The sequence below is a fragment of the Arachis ipaensis genome, chromosome B05 (genome assembly GCF_000816755.2).
Source record: "Arachis ipaensis cultivar K30076 chromosome B05, Araip1.1, whole genome shotgun sequence".
NCBI classification, from domain to species: Eukaryota; Viridiplantae; Streptophyta; class Magnoliopsida; order Fabales; family Fabaceae; genus Arachis; species Arachis ipaensis.
The window spans coordinates 93,757,428-93,770,304 of record NC_029789.2 but is presented as its reverse complement, the minus strand read 5'-3'; the positions used below and the strand labels follow the sequence as shown (position 1 = coordinate 93,770,304).

Sequence of the window (12,877 nt, the reverse complement as noted above, 5' to 3'; positions counted from 1 at the left end):
TGCAAACAAGGTCTTCCACTAGAAAGGCAAATGAAGGATCAAACATTGCCCTTCTCTCACAAATAGAGCCTCAAAACGTCAAGGAAGCACTCAGTGACCCTTCTTGGGTTAAAGCTATGGAAGATGAGCTTCTTGAGTTTGAAAAGAACCAAGTATGGACCTTGGTTCCAAGGCCTAGTGGAAAGAAAGTGACCGACACCAAGTGGATTTTTCGGAACAAGTTAGGAGAAGATGGTAGCATTGCAAGAAACAAGGCAAGGCTAGTGGCACAAGGATATGACCAAGAAGAAGGAATAGACTTTGATGAATCCTTTGCCCCTGTTGCTCGAATGGAAGTCATAAGACTTCTCTTAGCTTATGCTGCATTTTGTGGTTTTAAATTATACCAAATGGATGTGAAATGTGCATTTTTGAATGGAGTAATAGATAGAGAAGTGTATGTGGAAAGTGTCATTAATATTTCTAAAAATCCAGTTTTGCACTCTAGGACTAAACATATTGAAGTGAAATTTCACTCAATAAGAGAACATGTCCAAAAAGGGGATATTAGTATTCAATTTGTCAAATCAGAGGAGCAATTAGCAGATATTTTTACAAAACCATTAGCTGAAGATAGATTCTGCATGCTTAGGACTTGTCTAGGAATTTTGAGTTATGATTCCTTGTTTGAAAAATGTTGATGTATTTGCTGGAGCTTTTTGTCTCATAAACAGGCATGAGACAATTCTGGGCAAGTGATGAACGTTTCCATCAAGTCAACGTGTTCTGGGCTTGTTTCAAATGAATCTCAATCTGGGCCAACCTCAATATTCAGATTAAGAGTGGTCCAAATGTGTTTCATTAATATCATATCACCTCAAGGCCCAAATATGAATGTTACAATCTTGTTTGTTAGTTTTTGATGACTTGTGTGTTTCATGAAAGGTTTTCAATAAATGTTTTGTGGCCCAAAAGGTTTTCAAGAGGATTTAATTTTGGCCCAAAAAGGTGTTTCAGGTTAATTTTGATTGTTTCTCTCAAATTTTAAAATTAACTTCCCTTTTATTTTTTTTTAAAATCAAATAAAATCTTTCTTGAATGAGGTCATGTCTTTTTAAGTCTTTTCAAATGGTGATGCAGTTGCATGGTTTTGGAAATCCACTTTTTGGGTACGGTTACCAACACTCCCTCTCTTCCCTCCATAACTTCTCCACACACTCTTCGGTTTCTTCCCACTCACTTTACTGCTTCTCTTCCCTTAAAAGACTGAAACTAACCAAATGAGGAAGAAAACCATTCCTGAAAGGCCTCCTCGTGAGAAGATTTTCAAGCTACCCACAAAGCCTTCCACTCGCTCTCAAGACCGCACCTTTACCCCTTCTCCTTCTCCTCCTACCTCTCCTCATCGCTGTGACCCCATGGCTCGGACCAAAAATACCCCAAGATTTCCTGCCTCTGTCAAGCCGACGCCACCACCAAAGGCCACACCTTCCAAGCCTGGCTCCTCAAAACCAGGTTCAGCAAAGCCTGGCTCCTCCAAAGGCAAACGTCAGGCGACTGAGGAACCCATACCCGAACCAACACAACCAAAATCCAGGCAGTCGAATCACTTAATTGAATTGAGCAAAGAGAAAAGGAAGCTGGCTAGCAAGCATGAGAACTTCCTGAAGAAATCAAGGGATAGGGTGGCTGTGCTCATGACCTTCATCGATAACCTTCAAAATGATGAAGACGTTGCCACTGATGTTGAAGAGGAAGCTGCTTCGGAGGGGAATGGCTCTGATGCCTAGGATTTGTCTCATAAAAACTGTTGTTGCTGCTCTCTTTTTTGTCTCATGAATTCTGCTTCTTTAGTACTTTTAAACAGTTTCATTTTGGATGACTGTAATAACTCTGGATATTACTGCACCTTTGGTAGTTTAGTTAGCACTTTGAACTGTGCTCTAACTCTTTTCTGCAGGATACAAGATTTTGTTTTTGTTGATCTTGTTTATTATCCGCCCTTGATGACAAAAGGGGGAGTAATAGCAATTTGGGATTTTTGCTGCATCCATACTTGAGTTTGCATGTTGAATAATCTTTGCTGCATTAATACTTGTTTTCACATGCTGAATCTGTTTGCTGATGGTAATAGCTTGATGTTGGGCTGATTATGATATGTTGCTATCTGATTCTGACCCTGATGTATTAAAGCTCTATTTTGGACATTTAAACTATCACTGTTTGCTATACTTTTGGTTGGTACATAGCATCTATTTAGTTCCATATAAGTATATGTAAACAGGAAAGAAGAGAAGAGCATAAATTCAGGGGGAGCTAACCTTGAAAAGGAAAAGGGGAGCAACAAAAAAGCAAATGACAAAATTCAAAGGGAGTTTTCTAAACCTGACTCAAACTCATTTCCTTTTGATTATTGCTTAAATCATGTTTGTCATCAAGGGGGAGATTGTTGAGTTAAGAAATTAACTAAATTAATTAGTGATGACAAACATTATTTTTAAGCAAAATAAATAATTAGTGTTGATTAATTATATTTACTTATTAACTAATTGTTTATTGTTGCAGGCCAAATGTTAATAGCCCAAATGGAATAAAAAGTAATCAGCAAAGAGTATTGGGCTGAAAGCAAAATAAAGAGCCCAAGCAAAAAGCAAAGAAAGAAACCAAAGAAATTAAATCGGGCCAAGCATACCAATACCCGATCCACGCCCGATTTGGTTTCAGAAATGAAAATCCCTCTCTTTTGCTTAACCAAAAGCAACGTTCCTCTCCTCTCTATTCAAGTCAAATCATGGCATCAGAAAAGTAAGAAAGAGAAAGAGAGAAAAAGCTTCTTCCATAAGCTAGTAACCAAAGAAGCAAGAGAGAGAGATTTCAAGCTTGATGCACAGAAGCTATAGCAGAAAATAAAATCCAAATCAAGCTTAAGAAATTGATGAAGTCAATCTCCTTCATGTTTTACTGATTGTAATGTTCTTTTCAATGTTTATCATTCTGTAATTTCTAGTGAGAAAAGGCATTGTGAGAAAGCTCAAGTAAAAGCCATGAGTGAAAAATGGCTGAGTGATACACTTGAGAGAAAATCCTAGAGTTATTTTCAGATTTCTTTAGGTGTGTTTATGTCTTGTATCTTGTACCTGTGAGGTATCCCTTTCTTAGTTGGGTTAGCACTAAGAGTGAATAGTTAGGTATTAGCATAGCCAATGTCAAGTTAGGTTAGAACTTGAGTGTGAAAGGATTGGGTCAATCCTGAGTTATTGGTGTATGTAATACTGTTAACTATAGTGAAATTCTTCCATAGTTGTGGAGGAGACTGGATGTAGGTTGCATAGCACAAGGCAACCGAACCAGGATATATGCTGGTGTTAGCTTTTCTCTTCTCTGCTGTGTTCTGTTTTCTGATATTCATGAGACAAAAATAAATTGTCTCATAATTTTCCGCTGCTAAGTTAAAACAGAATTAGAATTGCAAATCTGTTTTAAAAGGGTAACACAGCAACTAAAAGGAAGGCATAGATTCAACCCCCTTCTCTAAGCCTACCACAACCTTCACTAACAGAAAATGATGTTTGAGAACTTAGAAGCATGAAAAAGTAAATTCAGAAAATTAATAAAGCAAGTAGTAAACGGGTTATGAAATATGTATGGAGAAACAGTTAAGGCTTCAGAGATATCTATTTTTCGGATTGACTTTTCTTACTAACTATTTTAATCATGTAAGATTCAATTCATGGCAAAGTATATATGACTAAGCCCTAATTCCTTAGACCTTCTTAGTCTGCTCTAACTTTCATCAACCGCCAATTCCTTGGTCACTTAATTCCAATTAGAGGATAAAGTTCAATTCTAGTTTATGTGCCACAGAAACTCTAATTATCCAAATATAAAAGGATTATATGTCACGTATCCCGTTAAGTCTAGATAATTAGAAGTTTAGGATAAATTGTTTTCAAGCTGTTGTTCAAGTAAAGAGCTTTTCCAAGTTATACAAGAACTCAATTAGAACAAGGGTCATACTTCCGTTCCACCCAAATTCATAAGACAAAGAACGAAAACAATTCTTGAAATAGAAATCAATACATGAATTAAAATAAAAAAATAATAGTATCAATCCATACAATAGACAGAGCTCCTAACCTTAACAATGGAGGTTTAGTTGCTCATGGTTCAGAGAGAAAATAAGAATTCTGAAAAATTGTCAATTCCGGAATGAGCTAGAAGAGAAGAGAAGAGCCCGAAGGGCTGATTCTTTTTCCTTTTATATCTAATCCTAATTAATGTAAAAATATATTTTCTAAAACTAAAATAACATCTTTTCCTATTTTTAAAATAAAATCTTCGAATAGCCTTATTTTGGATGCTGGGACCACTTGATTTAGGAAATCATGCGCCTAACTTGGGATTGTCCTTGCCTTACTTGGTCCTGGCCGCATGGATTGGAGTTTGAGTGGGTGAGGTTGCGCCTAACTCAAGGATTCATGCGCCTTACTTGGAGTGTGAGTTGCTCCTTATGCGTGCTTGTTGGTATCTTGCGCCTAACTTGAAAAATCTCAAGTTAGGTGCAGCCTAGGCAGACTTCTTTAGCGCTTTTCCTTCATTCTTGCGCCTAACTTGAATTATCTCAAGTTAGGCACAGCCTTGGCTGCGCTGGATTGATGTGGATGGCTTGTCTTTGCGCCTAACTTGAGAAATCTCAAGTTAGGCGCCACCTTTGCTGACTTGGTGGAGAAGAATAATAGACTATTATATATCATTGGAAAGCTCTAAAAGTTAGCTTTCCAACTCCACTAAAATCACGTCCATTGGACCTCTGTAGCTCCAGATATTCAGGTTTGAGTGTAGAGAGGTCAGGGTTGACAGCATCATTTGCCTTCTTCTCTTTTTCTACGCAAACTCCATCAAATCTAGCCGAATAGTACCTAAATTAAACAAAATTTCACAAGACTCAAAGTAGCATCCAAAGTGGATAAATGATAATCAATTCTTGATTTAACTCAACAATTTAAATGCAAATTCACTAGGAAAAGATAGGAAAGATGCTCACGCATCAGTATTGCATTGAGTTTTGGGTGTTTTTGACCCTTTTGGCTTGTTTGGCCACTGAATTCATGATAATTAGGCATTCTTGATGTTTCTGAAAAAAAAGGGGGGCGCGTGATGAGCAGATAATTTATACCCTTTTTGGCATTGTTTTTACATAGTTTTTAGTATGTTTTAGTTACTTTTTATTATATTTTTATTATTTTTTATGCAAAAATCACATTTCTGAACTTTACTATGAGTTTGTGTATTTTTCTGTGATTTCAGGTATTTTCTGGCTAAAATTAAGGGACCTGACCAAAAATCTGATTCAGAGGCTAAAAAAGGACTGCAGATGCTGTTGGATTCTGACCCTCCTGCACTTGAAGTGGATTTTCTAGAGCTACAAAAGCCCAATTAGCGTGCTCTCAATTGCGTTAGAAAGTAGACATTCTGGGCTTTCCAGCAATACATAATAGTTTATACTTTGTCTGAGTTTTGATGGCCCAAACTGGCATCCAAAGCCAGCCTAAAATATCTTGGCGTAAAACACCCAAACTGGCACGAGAATTGGAGTTAAACGCCCAAACTGGCACCAAAGTTGGCGTTTAACTCCAAGAACAGCCTATCCATAAAAAGGCTTCATTGCTCAGCCCAAGCACACACCAAGTGGGCCCCGGAAGTGAATTTCTGCACTATCTGCACTTAGTTATTCATTTTCTGTAAACCTAAGTTACTAATTTAGTATAAATAGTACTTTTTACTATTGTATTCGTATCCATTTTTCATACTTTGGAGCTGAGACCATTGTTCACGTTTTGGGGGCTGGACTCATGGCCATGCCTATACCTTTTTCACTTATGTATTTTCTACGGTGGAGTTTCTACACCCCATAGATTAAGGTGTGGAGCTCTGCTGTTCTTCATGAATTAATGCAAGTACTATTGTTTTTCTTTCAATTCATGCCTACTTCTTCTCCAAGATATACTCTCGTACTTAATTCAGTTAAGTCAGAATGATGGGGTGACCCGTGACAATCACCCAATCTTCGTTACTCGCTTAGCCAAGATCTGCGTGGCTGATAACCACAAAGCGGTCTACATGATGTTCAACGTAGTCATTGGACGACATCTGGAGTATATTCTCTTGGATATCTAATATATGGACCGAGTCCATGAGATTAGTATCTTCGTGGTATAGGCTAGAATCATTGGCAGCATCCCTGGGATCCGAAAAGTCGAAACCTTGTCTGTGGTATTCCGAGTAGGATCCGAGAAGGGATGACTGTGACGAGCTTCAAACCTGCGAATGTTGGGCACAGTGACAGTGTGCAAAAGGATCAATGGATCCTATTCCAACGCTAGCGGGAACCGACAGATGATTAGCCATGCGGTAGCTATACCTGGTATTTTTCATCCGAGACAAGAAATCCGACAGTTGATTAGCCGTGCAGAAACCATAGAGGACCATTTTCACTGAGAGGATCTTACAGCTTGCCATGGAAGGGAGCACGCATGATTGGAAGAAGGCAGTAGGAAAGCAGAGGTTCAGAAGCAACAAAGCATCTCCAGACGCTTATCTGAAATTCCCACCAATGAATTACATAAGTAACTTTATTTTATTTTATGTTTTATTTCTATTTTAATTATCAAAACCTTATAACCAATTGAATCCGCCTGACTGAGATTTACGAGATGACCATAGCTTGTTTCAAGCCGACAATCTCCGTGGGATCGACTCTTACTCACGTAAGGTTTATTACTTGGACGACCCAGTGCACTTGCTGGTTAGTTGTGTGGAGATGTGAAAAATGTGAATCACGATTTCCGTGCACCAAGTTTTTGGCGCCGTTGCCGGGGATTGTTCGAGTTTGGACAACTGACGGTTCATCTTGTTGCTCAGATTAGGTAATTTTATTTTATGTTTAAGCTTTTTACTTTTTATTTTTGAAAAAAAAATATATGTTCTTTAGAATTTTTAAGAATGAATTCTAGAGTTTCATGAGATATATTGAAGCCTGGCTGGCTGTGAAGCCATGTCTAATTCTTTTGGACTGAGGCTTGCACTTCTCATTAACATGCTTGTATGTTTTATGCTAAAGCTTGGCTGGCTATTTGGCCATGTCTAATCTTTTGGACCGAAGCCTTCACTTAAAACTTGGCTGGCCATTGGCCATGTCTAATTCTTTTGGACCAAAGCTTTAGACTAACATTGCATGATTCTTGGAATTCTTATTAAAAATTTTGAATTTCCTTATTCCCTTTTTCCAAAATAATTTTCAAAAAATACAAAAAAAATTAATAAAACCATAAAAAAATAAAAAATTTTGTGTTTCTTGTTTGAGTCTTGTGTCAAATTTTAAGTTTGGTGTCAATTGCATGTTTTAATTTTCCTTGAATTTTCGAAAATATATGCATTGTGTTCTTTATTGATCTTCAAGTTGTTCTTGATGATTTTCCTTGTTTGATCTTTGAATTTTCTTGTTTTGTGTCTTTTCTTGTTTTTCTTGTGCTTTTTTCGAATTATTAGTGTCTAAACATTAAAAATTTCTAAGTTTGGTGTCTTGCATGTGTTTCTTTTCTTAAAAAATTTCAAAAATATGTTCTTGATGTTCATCATGATCTTCAAAGTGTTCTTGGTGTTCATCTTGACATTCAAAGTGTTCTTGCATGCATTAGTTGCTTTGATTTTAATTTCTTATGTCTTGTATCTTTTTGTTGTTTTTCTCTCTCCTCATTAAAAATTCAAAAATAAAAAATAATATCTTTCCCTTTTTTCACTCATAAAATTCAAATTTTGGGTTGATTTAGTCAAAAAATTTTAAAATTTAGTTGTTTCTTGTTAGTCAAGTCAAAATTTCAAATTAAAAATTTCTATCTTTTCAAATCTTTTTCAAAAATTAAACCTTTTTCATTTTTCTTTCCTGTTTTTCGAAAATTTTAAAAATTGATTTTCAAAATCTTTTTCTTAATTTTATTTCATATTTTCGAATTTATTACTAACATTTAATATTTTGATTCAAAAATTTCAAGTTGTTACTTGCCTATTAAGAAAGGATCAATCTTTAAGTTCTAGAATCATATCTTTTAGTTTCTTGTTAGTCAAGTAATCAACTTTAATTTCAAAAATCAAATCTTTTTAATTTCCTTCTCAAATCTTTTTCAAAATAAATTTCAATCATATCTTTCAATCATATCTTTTTCAAAACTTAATTTCAAAATCTTTTTCTAACTTCTTATCTTTTCAAAATTGATTTTCAAATATTTTTCAATTAACTACTTGACTTTTTGTTTGATTTTAAAAGTTTACTATTTCTTATCTTTTTCAAAACCACCTAACTACCTTTCTCTCTCTTATTTTCGAAAATCATTAAGCTCTTTTTCAAAATTACTTTTCATTAACTAATTGTTTTAAATTTCAATTTAATTTTATTTTCCTTCTTAAATTCGAATTCTAACTCATAATTAAAATAAAAACAAAAATATTTTTCTTTTATTTTAATTAAAAAATTGAATACACTCCACTTCTCTTCTTCTTATAATTCGAACACTCTCCCTCTCTGTGTGTTTGAATTCTTCTTCTCCCTTCTTCATTCTATTTCTTCTATTCTTCTATTCACATAAAGAAATCTCTATACTGTGTCATAGAAGATTCTTATTCTTTTCTGTTCTCTTCTTTTTCATATGAGCAGGAGCAAGGATAAGAACATTCTTGTTGAAGCTGATCCTGAACCTGAAAGGACTCTGAAGAGGAAACTAAGAGAAGCTAAAGCACAACACTCTGGAGAGGACCTAACAGAAATTTTTGAAAAAGAAGACATGGCAGCCGAAAATAACAACAATAGTGGAGATGCAAGGAAGATGCTTGGTGACTTTACTGCATCCACTTCTGACTTCTATGGAAGAAACATCTCAATTCCTGCGATTGAAGCAAACAACTTTGAGCTTAAGCCTCAATTAGTTTCTCTGATGCAGTAGAATTACAAGTTTTATAGACTTCCATTGGAAGATCCTCATCAGTTCTTAGCTGAATTCTTGCAAATCTGTGACACTGTTAAGACCAATGGGGTTAATCCTGAGGTCTACAGACTTATGCTTTTCCCCTTTGCTGTAAGAGACAGAGCTAGGATATGGTTGGACTCACAACTTAAAGAAAGCCTGAACTCTTGGGAAAAGTTGGTCAATGCCTTCTTGGCCAAATTCTTTCCACCTCAAAAGTTGAGAAAGCTTAGAGTGAAAGTCCAAACCTTCAGACAGAAGGAAGGTGAATCCCTCTATGAAGCTTGGGAAAGATATAAGCAATTGATCAGAAGGTGTCCTTCTGACATGCTTTCAGAATGGAGCATCTTATGTATATTCTATGATGGTCTGTCTGTATTGTCCAAGATGTCATTGGACCACTCTGCTGGTGGATCTCTTCATCTAAAGAAGATGCCTGCAAAAACCCAGGAACTCATTGAAATGGTTGTAAATAACTAGTTCATGTACACTTCTGAAAGAAATCCTGTGAATAATGGGACAACTTAGAAGAAAGGAGTTCTTGAGATTGATACTCTGAATGCCATATTGGCTCAGAATAAAATATTGACTCAGCAAGTCAATATGATTTCTCAGAGTCTAACCAGAATGCAAGCTACATCCAGCAGTACTAAAGAAGCTTCCTCTGAAGAAGAAGCTTATGACCCTGAGAATCCTGCAATGGAAGAGGTGAATTACATGGGAGAATCCTATGGAAACACCTATAATCCTTCATGGAGGAATCATCCTAATTTCTCATGGAAGGATCAGCAGAAGCCTAATCAAGGCTTCAATAATAATAATGGTGGGAGAAATAGGTTTGGTAATAGCAAGCTTTTTCCATCATCTTTTGAGCAACAGACAGAGAATTCTAAGCAGAGCCACTCTGACTTAGCAACTATAGTCTCTGATCTATCTAAGACCACTCTCAGTTTCATGACTGAAACAAGGTCCTCCATTAGAAATTTAGAGGCACAAGTGGGTCAACTGAGTAAAAGAGTGGCCGAAACTCCTCCAAGTACTCTCCCAAGCAATAAGAAGAGAATCCAAAGAGAGAGTGCAAGGCCATCAATATACCCAATATGGCCGAATGCACAGAGGTGGAAGAGGCAGTAAATGCCAGTGAGGAAGACCTCAATGGACGTTCACTGGCCACTAAGGAGTTCCCTATTGAGGAACCAAAGGAATCTGAGGCTCATATAGAGACCATAGAGATTCCACTGAACTTACTGTTGCCATTCATGAGCTCTGATGAGTATTCTTCCTCTGAAGAGGATGAAGACATTATTGAAGAACAAGTTGCTCAGTATCTAGGAGCAATCATGAAGCTGAATGCCAAGTTATTTGGTAATGAGACTTGGGAGGATGAACCTCCATTTCTCATCAATGAACTAAATACCTTGGTTCAACAGAAATTACCTTAGAAGAAACCGGATCCCGAAAAATTCTTAATACCTTGCATCATAGGCACCATAACCTTTAAGAAGGCTCTGTGTAACCTTGGTTCAAGTATAAACCTCATGCCACTCTCTGTAATGGAGAAACTAGGGATCTTTGAGGTACAAGCTGCAAGAATCTCACTAGAGATGGTAAACAATTCAAGGAAACAGGCTTATGGACTTGTAGAGGATTCTTAGTGAAGGTTGAAGGCTTTTACATCCCTGCTGATTTCATAATCCTAGATACTGGGAAGGAAGAGGATGAATCCATCATCCTTGGAAGACCCTTCCTAGCCACAACAAGAGCTCTGATTGATGTGGACAGAGGAGAGTTAGTCCTTCAATTGAATGAGGACTACCATGTGTTTAAGTCTCAAGGATCTTCTTCGGTAACCATGGAGAGGAAGCATGAGAAGCTTCTCTCAATACAGAGTCAAACAGAGCCCCCACACTCAACCTCTAAGTTTGGTGTTAGGAGGCCATCATCAAGCTCTGAGTCTCTGTGAAGCTCTCTAAGAGCTCACTGTCAAGCTATTGACATTAAAGAAGCACTTGTTGGGAGGCAACCCAATGTTATTTAATTATATTCATTTATATTCCATTTTTATTTTATGTTTTCTTTAGGTTGATGATTATGTGAAGTCATAAAAACAGCTGCAGAATTAAAGCAAAATGAAAAACAGCATCAAAAATAAAACACCCTGGAGGACAGGCTTACTGGCGTTTAAACGCCAGTAAGGATATCAGAATGGGCATTTAATGCCCAGCCTGGCAGCATTCTGGGTGTTAAACACCAGAATGGGCAGCATTCTGGGCGTTTAACGCCAGAAAGGGGTGTCTGGCGTCTGGCTGGCGTTAAATGCCAGAAAGGGGCAGCAGACTGGCGTTTAATGCCAAGAAAGGTAGCAGAGCTGGCGTTTAACGCCATAATTGGCACACAGAGGGTGTTTGAACGCCATATTGGTGCAGGGAGCAGAATTCCTTCCCACCTACCTCACCTCTTCTTCTCTCCTCTTCACACCTTTCCATAACACTCTTCCCCAAATACCCTTGACCAATCCCATCAATAACTCTTCCCCAAATACCCTTCACCTATCAAATCCTACCCTCTTCCCCATATTCTCTTCACCACTCACATCCATCCATCATAAACCCCACCTACCCTACCATTCAAATTCAAACTATTTCCCTCCAAAACCCACCCATTCTCACACGGATTCCCTCTCTCTCTTACCCTATAAATACCCCTCCTCACTACCTTCAATTTCACACATCATACACACTACTAACCCCCTTGGCCAAAACCCCTATTACCCTCCATCTCCTCCATTTCTTCTACTTCTACTCCCTTCTTTCTTCTTTTGCTCAAGGACGAGCAAACCTTTTAAGTTTGGTGTGAAAAAAGCTCTGCTTTTTATTTTTCCATAACCATCAATGGCACCTAAGGCCGGAGAAACCTCTAGAAAGAGGAAAGGGAAGGTAATTGCTTCCACCTCTGAGTCATGGGAGATGGAGAGATTCATCTCAAAGGTCCATCAAGACCACTTCTATGAAGTTGTGGCCAAGAAAAAGGTGATTCCCGAGGTCCCCTTCAAGCTCAAAAAGAGTGAATATCTGGAAATCCGACATGAGATTCAAAGAAGAGGTTGGAAAGCTCTCACCAACCCTATTCAACAAGTCAGAATCTTAATGGTTTTTAGTTAGTTTTTATTATATTTTTGTTAGTTTTTATTTAAAATTCACTTTTCTGGACTTTACTATGAGTTTGCGTGTTTTTCTGTGATTTTAGGTATTTTTTGGTTGAAATTGAGGGAACTGAGCAAAAATCTTATTCAGAGGCTGAAAAAGGACTGCAGATGCTGTTGGATTCTGACCTCCCTACACTCGAAGTAAATTTTCTGGAGCTACAGAAGCCCAATTGGCGCGCTCTGAATTGCGTTGGAAAGTAGACATCCTGGGCTTTCCAGCAATATATAATAGTCTATACTTTGCCCAAGATTTGATGGCCCAAACTGGCGTTCCAAGTCAGCTTAAGAATTCTAGCGTTTAACGCCAGAACTGGCATAAAAGCTGGAGTTAAACGCCCAAACTGGCACAAAAGCTGGCGTTTAACTCCAAGAAAAGTCTTTACACTTGAAAGCTTCAATGCTCAGTCCAAGCACACACCAAGTGGGCCCTGAAAGTGGATTTTTACACTAAACACCCTAGCTTACTCATTTTTTGTAACCCTAGGTCACTAGTTTACTATAAAAACTACTTTTAGTAATTCATCTTGTACCTCATGACACTTTACACGTTTCATATTGTATTCCCTATGGCATGAGTCTTTAAACCCCATGGTTGGGGGTGAGGATCTCTGCTGTGTTTCGATGAATTAATGTAATTACTACTATTTTCCATTCTATCATGCTTGCCTCTATTCTA

At 37.4% G+C, this 12,877-nt stretch overlaps 1 protein-coding gene across 1 annotated transcript; it reads left to right on the top strand.

Annotated features, from left to right (window-relative positions):
* LOC107640769 (extensin-like) lies at window positions 1,260-1,769 on the top strand. Its single transcript, XM_016344269.1, has one exon. The coding sequence runs from the start codon at window positions 1,260-1,262 to the stop codon at window positions 1,767-1,769; it is 510 nt and encodes a 169-aa protein (XP_016199755.1).

What these genes read in the sequence shown, in the direction of transcription:
- LOC107640769 (XM_016344269.1), top strand. Translation starts at nt 1,260, where the DNA reads ATGAGGAAGAAAACCATTCCTGAAAGGCCTCCTCGTGAGAAGATTTTC.